Below are 14,476 nucleotides of genomic sequence, written 5' to 3'. Positions count from 1 at the left end.
CAGTTTGGCTCAGCAGTCACACACTGGTCAGAAGGTTCAAGTCGCACTCCAGAGACTTGAGCACATCACCTGGGCTGACAGGTCAACGCAGTCAGAAGGAAAGAACTTGCCTTGATACAGCACCTCAGGATGTCCCAAAGCACCTCACAGCCAATGAAGAACTTTTGAAGTGTAGTCACTGTTGTAATGTAGGCAAACACAGCAGCCAATTTGCGCACAGCAAGATCCCACAAAGAGCAACGAGATGAATAACCAGGTAATCCGTCATAGTGATGTTGTTTGAAGGATAAACATCCGATAGGACACTTCCCATGCTCCTCTTCGAATAGTGAGATGGGATCTTTTATGGTCTAACTGAGAGGGCAGGCGGGGTCTTGGACTAACGTCTCATTCAGAAGACAGCACTTCTGATAATGCAGCACTCCCTCAGTACTGCACTGGAGTGTCAGCCTGGATCCGGTGCTCAGTTCTCTGGGGCGGGGCTCGAGCCCACAACTCCTGTGACTCCGAGTTGAAAGTGCCACCCAGTGAGGTAAGACTGAGACAAGTAGCAAGAGGGAGTTGCATCGTCAGAGGTGCCGTCTTTCAGTTGAGACATTAGGATGGAGACCTCATACATCTCCAGACGGATGTAAAAGATCTCATGGCACTATTCGAAGAAGAGCAGGGGAGTTCTCCCAACGTTCTGGCCGACATTTATTTATCCCTCAACCAAAAACAGATTATGATGGTTTATCCCATTGCCGTTTATGGAATTTTGCACAACATGGCAGTCTACAAAACAATAGCAATAGCACTTCAAGGTAATTCATTGGCTGCGATCTGCTTTGGGACGTCCTGAGGCTGTGATAGGAGCTATATAAATAGAAGTTCTTTCTTTTCTTCCTGACTTCCCTTCTTCCTTCTAATTCACCTATGACCCCTGATCTTTGAGCCCAGTGCCACAGTGAACCATTTCTCCTGATCAGCTTTGTCAATTCCCCTTCATAGTCAAGGACTTCACTGTCCTTGTAAACCAAATACGTCCAAGGAGATGCTAAGGAAATCCCAAGGAAGGCCACATGAGATGGTCTTAACTTACATCCTGTGTTGCAGATGGTGGTTGTTCCATTCCATCTGCCGTTCCTCATGCAGGTCCTGCTTCCTGAGCCAAGCAGCTCATATCCATCGTAGCACTCAAATATGATGGTTTCCCCAATGCTGTAGGAAGTATTGACCGGATTGAACATGCCATCTTCGAGTATAGGAGTTGGACATCTAAACTCTAGGGAGATAGAAACACCTTAGCAAGGCTGAGCTGCCTAGTGTTGACCTCAGGGCTTGAGGGAGACTGCAGCGTAGAAGGCTTTAGAAATGTCAGGTCCAAGATGGTGTGGTACTGAAACGTGGAGATCAGGGAGGTTCAGTCTCTGATTGGTGCTGAGTTAGTTGGTCCCAGCCAACGTAATGATAGAGACACTACCACCTGGTCTCAGTTGGGCCTGCGGAGGAGGGAAATTAGCCTGGGTTGCCACAGCTGGTCCTTTATGCAGTGAACCCTGCTCAAAGGTGAACCCCTGTGTGGATTTTGGGTGAGGAGAACATTACTCTTCGTTCCCGGTGCCTTCCACAGTCAATTGGTCCCGCAACACTCACTCACCCACATGAAGGCCAACGAGCAGAGGCACAGAAGATGCTGGCACTGTATCCAGGGCTTTTAAAAAAAAATCATTCATGGGATGTGGGTGTCGCTGGTGAGGCCGGCATTTATTGCCCATCCCTAATTGCCCTTGAGAAGGTGGTGGTGAGCCGCCTTCTTGAACCGCTGCAGTCCGTGTGGTGAAGGTTCTCCCACAGTGCTGTTAGGAAGGGAGTTCCAGGATTTTGACCCAGCGAGGATGAAGGAACGGCCGATATATTTCCAAGTCGGGATGGTGTGTGACTTGGAGGGGAACGTGCAGGTGAAGTTGTTCCCATGTACCTGCTGCCCTTGTCCTTCTAGGTGGAGGAGGTCGCGGGTTTGGGAGGTGCTGTCGAAGAAGCCTTGGCGAGTTGCTGCAATGCATCCTGTGGATGGTACACACTGCAGCCACAGTGCGCCGGTGGTGAAGGGAGTGAATGTTTAGGGTGGTGGATGGGGTGCCAATCAAGCGGGCTGCTTTATCCTGCATGGTGTCAAGCTTCTTGAGTGTTGTTGGAGCTGCACTCATCCAGGCAAGTGGAGAGTATTCCATCACACTCCTGACTTGTGCCTTGTAGATGATGGAAAGGCTATGGGGAATCAGGAGGTGAGTCACCCGCCACAGAATACACAGCCTCTGACCTGCTCTTGTAGCCCAGTATTTATGGGGCTGGTCCAGTGCATGGCACCAGGCCTTCGACAGAGATGGGGCAGGGCGGGTAGGGTGGGTAACGTGGGAAACGGGGGTCAGTGGGAACCCCCCACCCCCAGTGAAAACAAAGCAAGTAGGAAAGAGAGGAGGGAAGCTTGAAGGCATGAAGGAAGGAAGGGACAAATAAGAGAAAGGAAAGGAGGGTGGCTCACCTTTGCAATTGGCCGTGATCACGCTGTGGGGCAGCCTGGTCCACTGTCCAGTGCTCCGACATCTTCTGCTGGACACTGGGAATGGGTGGTACCGATCAGGACACTCGTACGTCAAAATGCTACCCACTTCGTTACCATTGGACTTTCTCACCATGCCACCAATTATCTGGACGTCAGGATCACAGGTTATTTCGAAGTGTTCATCTGCTCCTGCAATGATATTTATGAATGTAACGCTGCAAAGGGGGAGGTGGGGGGAGGGGGGAGGTTTTCTCACTGCCCTGAAGCACCTTGACATGGAAATGGGTCCAGGAAAAGAAACTCCATTGGCTGATTGGATACGAAAATTGATGTCATCCAGTCAAATTGTCACAACTAATAAATCAAATTATTTGATTGGTTCTCATCTATAAGAGGAACACCCTCCCCCTCTGTTATAGAATCATGGAATGTTCCAGTACAGAAACAGGCCAATCAGCCCATCAAATCCGTGCTGGTCTTTTTCTCCATGAGCCACCTAGTCCAATCCCACGGTGTCAGCCATGGCTCAGTGGTACTTTTGCCCGAGCCACAGGGTCATGGGCTCAAGTCCCACTCCAGGGACATGAGTGTTAAATCTGGACTGACACTCCCAGTGCAGTATTGAGGCAATGCTGCACTGCCGGAGTTGCCGTCTTTCAGATGAGATGCTAAATCGAGGCCCCCATCTGCCCTCTCAGGTGGCCGTGAAGGATCCATGGCACTATTTCGAAGAAGAGCAGAGAAGTTCTCCCAGTATCCCGGTCAACATTTATCCCCCAACCAATACGTAAAGATGATCTGGGTCATTCACTTCATTGCTGTTTGTGGGAGCTTGCTGTGCGCAAATTGGCTGCTGCATTCCCTACATTACAGCAGCGATTGTATTTCATTGACTGTAAAGCGCTTTGGGACATCCTAAGGTCATGAAAGGTGCTATTTAAATGCAAGTTCGTTCTTTATCAAGAGACAACAGTAGTTTAGGTCCAAGACCCAGCCAGTCAATTCCACAGGAGAAAGGTCGCCCTCTACGATGTCAACGCATCACAGAATCAGAAAGGCGGACTCTTGACTTGCTAACCTCAGCCGGATGGCTCACTTACCTTGAACACCGGGCAGGAGAGTGAGACAGAGCGCGAGCAAATCGAGCAGCTTCATTCCTGATTCTTGGACTGAAGAAAAATTCCACCAGTTCACGTCAGCGCACCTGACACTGAGCCCCGACTCGGAGGGCAAACCAAAGGGGAGGGGATGAGGTGGTGAGAGACTATTTAACTTTCAGCTTTTCATTAACTCCAACGTAAACAAGGAATCAGAATCAAACATGGGGAAGCTGTGACTTTCGAAGGGTGCGTTTCAGAGCTAAGGTAAAGTTAATGCTTTATCCTTCAACGCTATAACCGCATAGTTTCTTTGCATTTTTGTCATTAAATAGCTGAACACAATCAATGCTGGACATTGATCCATTCATGAGCAAAAGCTCCCACCCCCCACCATGTTTAGGCCATTGTTTTGCCTGATTCACACTGTGTACACAAAAAAATTAACTGGATTTACAGGAAACCATATCATCAGCTGCTGATTACACAAGGCATGCAATGGATGCCCATCTTTTAAAAAATTTCATCCTCAGGCTCTGGCAAGACCAGCATTCATTACTAGTTACCCTGAGAAAGTGGTAACCGAGTGTCTTGCTAGGCCATTTCAGAGGGCAGTTAAGAGTCAACTACTTTAGTGTGGGACTGGAGTCACATATAGGCCCAGACCGGGTAAGGACAGTAAGTTTGTGGTGTCTAATCTCCCTATCACAACCTCTCCCCCTATCACGGCCACTCTCCCTCTCAACCCCTCTCTCTATAAAGTGAGTACTTGAATAAATATGGGCTGGTCAAAGCCAGCACGGCTTTGTTAAGGGTAAGTCACGTCTGACTATTCTAGTTGAATTTTACAGGTCACTAATAAGGTAGATAAGGGAGCGTCTACAGATGTTGTCGATATGGATTTCTAGAAGATATTCGATAAAGTCCCACACAAGACATAATTAGCAAAAATGAGAGTGCACAGAATGGGAGGTGGCCTTTTGATTGGGTTGGAAATTGGTTGGGAAGTTGGATGCAGAGTGTGGAGATAAAGGGTAGGTACTCAGATTGGCCGGATGCGACAAGTGATGGTCCCCAGGGATCTGTTCTGGGGCCTCAACGTTTCACCATATTTATGAATGAGTTGGATGAAGGAGGAGAGAGTTGTTTATCCAGGTTCGCAGATGGCGCTAAGTTAGGAGGGACAGTAAGTAGTGCAGATGGGAGCAGCGACTTGCAAAGGGACATGGGCAGATTAAGGGAGTGGGCAAAACTACGTCAAAAGGAGTTCAACGTGGGCAAGTGTGAGATCATCCACTTTGGGCCCAAGCAAGGTAAATCTGAGTAGTTTCTAAATGGTGAGAAAATAAGAGGGGAGCAAAGAGATTTGGGAGTCCAAGTGTACAAATCATTTAAAGCAAGTGGACAGGTACATAAAGTAATAAAAAAAAAGGCTAATGGAATGTTGGCCTTTACCTCAAGAGGGCTGGAATACAAAGGGATGGTAGTTATGTTACAGTTTCATAAAGCTCTGGTTGAACCCCATCTGGAGAGCTCAGTTCTGGGCACCGCACCTCAGGAAGGATATATCGGCCTTGGAGGGGGTGCAGCGCAGAGTCACCAGAATGATACTGGGGCCAAAAGGGTTAAATTATGAGGCCAGGTTGCATAGACTAGGCTTTTACTCCCTTGAGTATAGAAGATCAAGGGGTGATCTAATTGAGATGTTTAAGACGACTAAAGGATTTGATAGGTTACATAGAGAAACTATTTCCTCTGATGGGGGAGTCCAGAACAAGGGGGCATAACCTTAAAATTAGAGCTAGGTGATTCAGCAGCGAAATCAGGAAGCACTTTTTCACACAAAGCTGAGTGGAACTCCGGAATTCTCTCCCCTAAAAGGCCGGGAACAATTCGAGCTTTTAAGACTGAGATAGATAGATTTTTGTTAGGTAAGGATATCAAGAGATATTGAGAACCAAGGCGGGTAAATGGAGTTGAGATGCAGATGAGTCACAATCCAATTGAATGGCGGAACAGGCTCGAGGGGCTGAATGGCCTCCTCCTGTTCCTAATGTTCTTATCACAACCCTACGGTCTTACTCCTCCCTCCACCCCCTCCCTGTTGTCTCAGCTCCTACTCAAACTCATTCTTTACTAAATTCCTCACCTCCTTTAGACTTCCGTTCCGCCTACTAGCTTTGGCTTTCGAACTCGAAGCTTGGTGTCACCAAAACTCTACCACCTGGAGTTTCCTCCGGTGTTCTCGGCACAACGCCTGGAGAAATGGCACAGCTGACAGCCATTTACATTTCTGGGGGGGGGGGGGTTTGGTCGCACCAACCTCTGGGGCCGATGTTACAGCAGAGAATCGTTAGATCACCACGGAAATTCCGAGCCAATTTCTTGGTTCACCTGGCGTGCTCTTGGTGGAGGAGTGCGCTTCGGGGGCCGTAACTTTTCACCATGACGTCTCAGTAATAAATGTTATAGAGATTTCTTTACATGCACCAGTGTCTCTCCGTCGCCCCTCGTCACTACGTTTTGTGGCTTAAATCCGAGGCATTCTAAGATCAGACATCTGCGTGGAACTCTCACCTCGCCTGACGTTGTGAATGGGGAATGCCTCACACAGCCCAACATCCCACATTCCTGGTGACTTCGCATCAGTTTGAGAGTTTGAAACAAAAGGGGTATTTCCACACTCTCTGTAACCCCCTCGAAGCCTACGACCCCCAGAACCGCGCGCTCCTCCAACTCTGGCCTCTTGCGCTCGCCCCACCACTGGCGGCCGTGCCTTCAGCAGTCCCGGCCCTAAGCTCCGGAATTCCCTCCCTAAACCTCTCCACCTGCCATTAGGACACTGCTTAAAAACCTACCTCTTTGACCAGGCTTTTGGTCACTGGTCCTAATATCCCCTTCTTTGGCAGATTTGTCTGATAATCGCTCCTGCGAAACGCCTCGGGGACATTTTACTACGAGCAAGTTGTTGATGTATATATCATTTCTAAAATAAGGCGACTCCATTCCTAAACTTGTACCCTAGTCTCCCCAACTTTAAAACCTCTCTTTTTGACCACGTCAAACCTCCTAATTCTCCCACCAGGATTCATTGGCTGTTTCTTCGTCCTATTTTCTCTCCCCTTTCTGTAAAGCACCTTCTAGGCTGAGGCAGTGTTAAAAGTGAAATGCGGAAGGTTAGAGAGAGGTGAGGGTCAGATTGCACTGTTCTGTACCTGGGGCTAACTGGGTGCAGCGAATACAGGGAATCAGGCAGGAGAGGGCGCGGTACACCTAATGGAGCATGTCCCAGTTTCAGGCCGTTCATTTAAACGGAGGGAAGGTCAGACAACTCCTTACAGATACGATGAGCAGTGGGCCTGCCATCCTGCCCCACCAGGCTGGGTCTTCCACCTGGAAAATGGGGGTAAATCAAAGTGCAGAAACTGGCCTGTTCAGTGTAACAGGCCTCCAAGATCAAGCAACCTTCTGCCTCCTGATTGAGATGTGGAGACCTTCTGCCTCCTGGTGGAGATATGTGGACATTCTGCCAAATAATGGGAGATATGGGGACCTTCTGTCACCCAATGGAGACCGGTAGCCAGGAGCCCACCCCGACTGCCCATATAACAACCTGGAATTTCCACCCCCCCCCCCCCCGCAAAATTATTTAGTATTTTGGTCTCTGACCTCCCTCCCCCCCAATCTGTGAGCGAAGTCCAGGGGGCAGCTCATAGCACCGAGTTTCATTGTGTGCCCCAGGTAAATCGCCCGATTATTCCACCCAAATAAGAACATAAGAAATGGGAGCGGGAGTAGGCCACACAGCCCCTCGAGCCTGCTCCGCCACCCCCTTAGTGTCCAAAAAACCTATCGATCTCAGCCTTGAATATACTCAACGACTCAGCATCCGCAGCCCTCTGGGGTAGAGAATTCCAAAGATTCACAATCCTGAGTGAAGAAATTCCTCCTCATCTCAGTCCTAAATGGCCGACCCCTTATCCTGAGACTATGCTCCTTAATTCTAGACTCTCCAGCCAGGGGAAACAGCCTCTCAGCATCTACCCTGTCAAGCCCTCTAAGAATTTTATGTTTCAATGAGATCACCTCTCATTCTTCTAAACTCCAGAGAGTATAGGCCCATTCTACTCAATCTCTCCTCATAGGACAACCCTCTCATCCCAGGAATCAATCTAGTGAACCTTCGTTCCACCCCCTCTAAGGCAAGTTTATCCTTCCTTCGATAAGGAGACCAAAACTGCACACAGTACTCCAGGTGTCGTCTCGCCAAAGCCCTGTACAATTGCAGCAAGACCTCCTTCCTCTTATAAGACCTCCTTGCTACACGGTGCCTGGGCGTAACATAGGGGCGCAGACCCCACCCACCCACCCCCCCCCCCCCCCCCCCCGCCCGCCCCGGTTGCATCCCGCAGAGAAGGGGATTGCAGCAGGATGGTATGGGGGAGGAGAGGGGAAACAAGTCTCCATCCCCCTGTGGCCTGGGGGCTCCCCAGCCTCCGCTGCTGTTTCCCCAATGCTCCCAGAGTTTATCCCCTCCGCTGCCCGATCCAGAATTTCTCCCTCACCCAAAGTATCGATCAGTCTTTGCGTGAAGAGCAGCACCCGCATCAGTTCAACGTTTCACCAGTCGAACCTGCGTCTCCGTCGGCCGTTGCGGTTTTAGTCTGAAGTAATATCATTACCCGTCTCTCAGGACTGAGCCTGGTAGCGTTCCTGCCTCTGAATCAGCAGGCGAAGGCTTCGAGCTCCACTCCAGACACCCACTGGCGAATGGAGACCAGAACATGGTCTCTAAATACTGGGCTGACATCCAGCGGGGGTACTTGCGTCCGGGTGGAGCGACCGCTGACTCAGTGGTAGTACACGCCCGCCTCGATGACTCAGATGGCGACGGGCTAGTGTCCCGCTCCAGACAGTCCCAGGCGAGCAGAGACTGGCTCAATATCGGCATCCGGGGGACGGGGTATTTTTCGTCCGATGAGTGTAGGTGGCCCCCCCCCCCCCAAGCCCCCCGACTGTAAAGAGTAGGTGGGCCTCTTTAGCCTCAGTTACAGCCCACCTAGAAGATACTTCAAAGATAAAAACCGTGAGGAAAGCAACAGGAAACCACCTCAGCTGCTCTTCCCTGGCGAGCAGCTCAAGAATCTCGTGTGCGAGACTTGAGTTAGGACCTGCCCCATTGTGTGGGGGGGGGGGGAAATGCAGAATACCATGGACAGACAGACAAGTCTACCTCTGAAACGCAGCGATTCCGAGGCTACGTCCCCTTTCCTCGACACTTCACAGCGCGCGCGCGCAAAAAAAAAATAAACAAACGGGGGAAAAAATGATTTTCACCATTTTTTTTTAAATCACAAATTATTATTATTAATTTTTTTTTGGAAGAATAAAAATATAGATTACACAAAGAGGCTTTTTCCTGCCACGCAGACATCCCCGGAAAAAAAAAACCCAAAAGACCGCGGCGATGGTGAGGAGACGGCCAAGTCGGTGAAAAAAAAAACGACTGTGAGGACAACGGGCAGGAGGAACGACTGAAGGAGAACATCGAGAGTGTTCAGCGAGAGGTCCGTTAACTCACTGCAGCTACTTTTTTTCCCAAAGCAGTTTCTTTTCTTTTCCCGAGTGGGGGGTGGAGGAGGGGGGGGGAAATCTGGTTGGTTGTTAGTTGGGTTGGCAAACGGACTCTACTGTAAGTGTTTTTTTTTTGTTTCTAAAACGGTGCTCGATTTTGGTGCGTCTTTTTGCTGTTTTTTTTTTCGTTTAACTATTTTTTTTTGGGCACCGACTTTGTCTAAGGCACCACCAGGCTGATCTCGGCCGGCTTGTTCTCCAGATTGCGGGTGGTGGTCTTGCCGTGCTGGTCGCGGAGGTGGACCCTCAGGGTGCTGTAGTGGGTGAAGCGCATGTCGCAGTAGTTGCAGCAGTGGGGCGAGTCGCCGTTGTGCACGTTCATGTGGTCCTTGAGCGAGCGCTTCTGGGTGAAGGTCCGGCCGCAGATGGCGCAGCAGTACGGCTTGAAGCCGGTGTGGACGTTGATGTGCTGGGCCAGCCGGGCGTTCTTCTTGAAGACCTTGCCGCAGAGCAGGCACATGTACAGCTTGTGGACGACCATGTGGGAGGCCAGGTGCTCGCGGTGCTCGAAGGGGGCCCCGCACTCGGAGCAGAGGGCCGGGCCCCCGGCCTCCCCCTCCTTGCCCCCCTGCCCCACGAGCTGGCCGGCTGGGTGGGGGTGGGGGGCGTTGAGGGGGAGCTCGTCGGCCGGCCGGTAGAAGCTGCCGGAGAAGCCGCTGCTCCGGCACTCCTCGCTGGCCGAGCTCTCGTAGTCCTCCTCCTGAAAGTCGTCGGAGATCATCACCTCCGACATGTCGTAGGGGGCGCCGTTGTCGGAGTAGCCGCCCCCGGGGGCGGTGCTCTCGGCCGCGCCCCCCACGGTGGAGTGGATACGAGGGTCGGGCTCCAGTCCGTTGGTGGTCTCGGCCCCTGCCACCCCACCGCGGGGCTTGCCGCAGCCCCCGCCCCGGCTCCGGCCGCCCATGCAGTCAGCCAGAGACTCCACCTTCCGGATGCAAATGTCTTCGGCCCTGGCCGTCTCGGCAAAGTCCGCCCGCTGCTCTGACTCCACTTTCACCACGTCCTCCTGCGGCGCTCTGACGCCGAGACCCTTCTCACCCTCGGCCCCCCGCTCCGACGAGGAGGCGATCTGCGGGGTCCCGGGACGTTGCTCCTCCCCCGTCTCGCCGCCCTCCCCCGACGTCACGCGCGGCCCGATCCGCGGCGACAGCGATTGCCGGCACTTCTCCACCACGTGCTCCATCTGGAGGCAGCTGGCGGCCGTCAGGTAGTCCAGGATGTCGTTGAAGGGAAACTCCAGCACCCCGGTGTAGCAGGAGAGCAGCAGCCGCAGCACGATCTGGGCTCCGGTCATGGGGAAAACCTGCACCTCCTGCGAGGGGTTCATGTGGAACTGGTCGCGCAGGAAGGGGGAGCAGGCGGCCAGCACCACCCGGTGGCCCGGGAACCGCAGCCGGTCGACCAGCACCGTCACGTCGCAGAAACGCTCCTCCAGCCGCAGCTGGTTCATCCGCTTCAGGATGGTCACCTCGTGGTTCGGGAAGTGGAATCGCAGCACGTCATCGGACGCCATCGCTCGCAGGTGTGAACTGAACGGGGTGGGGGACAGGGGGAACACAACAGAAAGAAACATCAGTGAGGTCTGCAATATTCCCCCCTCCCCCTCACTATCTGGGCTCCCCCTCCATCCCCCTCGCTATCCGGGGTCCCGTCCTCTCCCCTCCCCTCACTATCTGGGCTCCCCCTCCCCCTCACTATCTGGGCTCCCCCTCCCCCTCCCCTCCAAGACTTGAGATGATGATCGAGGGTGAAAAAGCATTCGGGATCCTGGGCTTTATTAACAGAAGCATAGAGTACAAAAGCGAGGTAGTTATAATAAACCTTTTATAAAACACTGGTTGGGCACTAGCTGGAATATTGTGTCCAATTCTGGGCACCGCACTTTAGGAAGGATGTCAAGGCCTTAGAGAGGGTGCAGAGGAGATTTACCAGAATGGGTCCAGGGATGAGGGACTTCAGTGATGTGGAGAGACTGGAGAAGCTGGGATTGTTCTCCTTAGAGCAGAGAAGGTTAAGAGGAGATTTGATCGAGGTGTTCAAAATCATGAAGGGTTTTGATAGAGTAAATAAGGAGAAACTGTTTCCAGTGGCAGGAGGGTCGGTAACCAGAGGACACAGATTTAAGGTAATTGGCAAAAGAACCAGGGGGGAGATGAGAATTTTTTTCACGCAGCCAGTTGTAATGATCTGGATTCACTGCCTGAAAGGGCGGTGGAAGCAGATTCAATAATAACTTTCAAAAGGGAATTGGATAAATACTTGACAAGGAAAAAAATTTGCAGGACTATGGGGAAAGAGCAGAGGGGAGTGGGAATAATTGGACAGCTCTTTCAAAGAGCCAGCACCGGCACAATGGGCCGAATGGCCTCCTTCTGTGCATGCGTGGCCCCAAACGGGCACTGCTGTCGTTTTTGGTGAGAAAATAAATTGAATTATTTAGTCGTTCGAATTAGGCAATAATTAAACATAAAACAGCACACAAGAGGAGTGTCTATCTTTCTATCCACATTCGTACTGGTACTTCAAATCTCATCGACCCGGTCCTGCTGTCCGTACCACCTGCATCACTCTTTCCAGGTCTGCTATTTGCCCCATCGCTCCTTATTTACCCCCCTCTGTAAGTAGACCGGCATCGGTCCAAATCAGACGAGACCCACCACGTGCGTGCAGTGTCCCCCCCACCAAAACTTGCCCCCGTGTCCTAGGAACTGGAGACCCTCCCTTCTACACCGTCTTTCTGGCAATGTCTAATCTGCTTCTCCCGCCAGGTGACTCCGCGTGTAATCCAGAGGTCGAGGGAAAAGAAAACTGAGCGCGGTGGGATATGGGCGGCCGATTCGCGATGAGTGCGTCTCACGCTATCGGTGGAGGCCAATTTCACCCCTGGCTCTACTACGCTCGATGCCTTTCTCGTTAACGCCTGACCCTCTCTGCGAGACCTCCATCCGTATCCTTTTTCTCATTCGCCGTCTCTCTCTCTCGCCTCTGAGTCAGAAGGTCGCGGGTTCAGGCCCCGCTCCAGAGACTTGAGCGCAAAATCTAGGCTGACGCTCCCAGTGCCAGTACCGAGGGAGCGCTGCACTGTCGGAGGCGCCGTCTTTCGGATGAGACGTTAAACCGAGGCCCCGTCTGCCCCTCTCAGGTGGACGTAAAAGATTCCCATGGCCGCTATTTCGAAGAGAGCAGGGGGAGTTCTCCTCGGTGTCCTGGGACAATAATTATCCCTCATCCAACATCATTAAAAAATTATCTGGTCATTTACCACGTTTGTGTTTGTGGGATCTTGCTGTGCGCAAATTGGCTGCCGTGTTTCCTGTATTACAACAGTGACTATGCTTCAAAAAGCACTTCATTGGCTGTAAAGCGCTTTGGGATGTCCTGAGGTCGTGAAATGCAAATTCTTTCTTTACTTTATCCTCCTCCTTTCGCGTCCCTGCTGCCGGTCGCTCCCTTCCTTTCCTCTGGTTCTCTCGCCTCCCAGAAAGCTCTCCCGCTCGCTGTCGCTAACTCAGCACTCCTCTGCTCGGCAAAACCCAGCCCCGAGTTATCCTTATATCTCCTGCTTCCCTCGTTTGAGGTCTGGGGGAAGGCCTCTTCCCGGCACTTGTCACCTGGCTGCGGATAAATCCTAAACACCCCCCCGCGCTCCCTCGCCCGTCCCCGCGGGGGGGGGGTCCCAGGGCAGGCGGCCGGTCAAGTTTCATCACCTCACGCCCGTCCCCCTCCTCCCCGCCTCCCCAGCTGCGCCGAGACCCCGACTCATCTCCTCTAAGCGTAGCGCTGGCCTCCCTCGCGTTTGTTTTTGTTCCAATTGTTTCTCGGGACGGCGGCGACGCTGACCAGGCCGGCATTCGTCGCCCCCCGAGAAGGTGGCGGCAGCCCCTCTGCTTCACGACCCGCTTGCTTGCTGCGCCACTCCAGAGGGTGAAGCAGCCTGGCAGGTCTTTCCCATCGCCGGGAGACACCGCGGGTATGCCGGGGAAAGACCTGACGGAAGTTTGGGGTGTTTTTTTTTTAAAAAAACCAGAAAGCCCAGAGTGTTGTTCTTTTGTTCCACTGAGCACTGGGGCTCACGGTGTGGATCTGACGGTTATTGTAACAGCAACTGGCATTTATACGGCGCCTTTAATATAGTAAACGTCCCCAAGGCGCTTCACAGGAGCGATTATCAAACAAAATTTGACACCGAGCCACATAAGGAGATATTAGGAGAGGTGACCAAAAGCTCGGTCAAAGAGGGAGGTTTTAAGGAGGAGAGAGAGAGGCGGAGAGGTTTAGGAGGGAATTCCAGAGCTTCGGGCCCAGGCAGCTGAAGGCACGGCCGCCATGGCGGAGCGATTAAAATCGGGGATGTGCAAGAGGCCAGAATGGAGGAGCGCAGAGATCTCGGAGGGTTGTGGGGCTGGAGAGGTTACAGAGATAGGGAGGGGCGAGGGCCATGGAGGGATTTGAAAACAAGGATGAGAATTTTAAAATCGGGGCGTTCCCGGACCGGTCAGTGAGCACTGGGGGTGATGGGGGTACGGGACTGGGGGTGATGGGGGTACGGGACCTGGGGGTGGATGGGGGTACGGGACTGGGGGTGATGGGGGGTACGGGACTGGGGGTGATGGGGGTACGGGACTGGGGGTGATGGGGGTACGGGACTGGGGGTGATGGGGGTACGGGACTGGGGGTGATGGGGGTACGGGACTGGGGGTGATGGGGGTACGGGACTGGGGGCGAGTTAGGATACGGGGCAGCATCTCAAGCTTGGCGGTGAGCAGAAGCTGAGCGATGGGTCCCAACTTCTGCCTCTCCCTCCCTCAATCCTCGCCACCCCCCTCCCCTCAATCCTCGCCACCCCCTCCCCTCAATCCTCCGCCACCCCCCCCTCCCCTCAATCCTCGCCACCCCCTCCCCTCAATCCTCGCCACCCCCCTCCCCTCAATCCTCGCCACCCCCCTCCCCTCAATCCTCGCCACCCCCCCCTCCCCTCAATCCTCGCCACCCCCCTCCCCTCAATCCTCGCCACCCCCCTCCTCAATCCTCGCCACCCCCCCCCCCCCTCCCATAATCCTCGCCACCCCCCCCCCTCCCCCCTCAATCCTCACCCCTAAACCCCAATACGAGCGCAGCCCACTCTCTTTTCCCCCCCCCAACAAACATACACGTGAGCCCCACTCCCTCCGCACCGGGTCAAACCCCCCACCGGTGGTGA

The 14,476-nt window shown here is 53.0% G+C and overlaps 2 protein-coding genes across 2 annotated transcripts in view; both read right to left on the bottom strand.

Annotated features, from left to right (window-relative positions):
* Positions 1 to 3,744, bottom strand: part of LOC137305075 (complement factor B-like) — a 47,309-nt gene extending 43,565 nt beyond the window's left edge. Inside the window, exons 1-3 of the mRNA XM_067973852.1 lie at positions 3,646 to 3,744; positions 2,525 to 2,734; positions 1,082 to 1,264 (exon numbers count right to left, since the gene is read on the bottom strand). Coding sequence (XP_067829953.1) covers positions 1,082 to 1,264; positions 2,525 to 2,734; positions 3,646 to 3,700 — 448 coding nt within the window. The 5' untranslated portion in view covers positions 3,701 to 3,744. The remainder of the gene's footprint in view (positions 1 to 1,081; positions 1,265 to 2,524; positions 2,735 to 3,645) is intronic.
* A 5,391-nt stretch (positions 3,745 to 9,135) lies between these two features.
* On the bottom strand, positions 9,136 to 10,839 carry LOC137304873 (zinc finger and BTB domain-containing protein 12-like). The gene has a single exon (XM_067973670.1). It carries the CDS (start codon positions 10,787 to 10,789, stop codon positions 9,437 to 9,439), a length of 1,353 nt encoding a protein of 450 aa, XP_067829771.1. The 5' UTR covers positions 10,790 to 10,839; the 3' UTR covers positions 9,136 to 9,436.
* Positions 10,840 to 14,476: the final 3,637 nt, after the last annotated feature.

This window comes from Heptranchias perlo, chromosome 39 (genome assembly GCF_035084215.1).
Source record: "Heptranchias perlo isolate sHepPer1 chromosome 39, sHepPer1.hap1, whole genome shotgun sequence".
In the NCBI taxonomy this organism is placed as follows: domain Eukaryota; kingdom Metazoa; phylum Chordata; class Chondrichthyes; order Hexanchiformes; family Hexanchidae; genus Heptranchias; species Heptranchias perlo.
Note: the sequence above shows the minus strand (reverse complement) of the source record. Positions and strands in the feature narration are given on the sequence as shown.

Bases quoted from the DNA above. Each gene is read 5' to 3' on its own strand.
- LOC137304873 (XM_067973670.1), bottom strand. From the start codon at position 10,789: ATGGCGTCCGATGACGTGCTGCGATTCCACTTCCCGAACCACGAGGTG.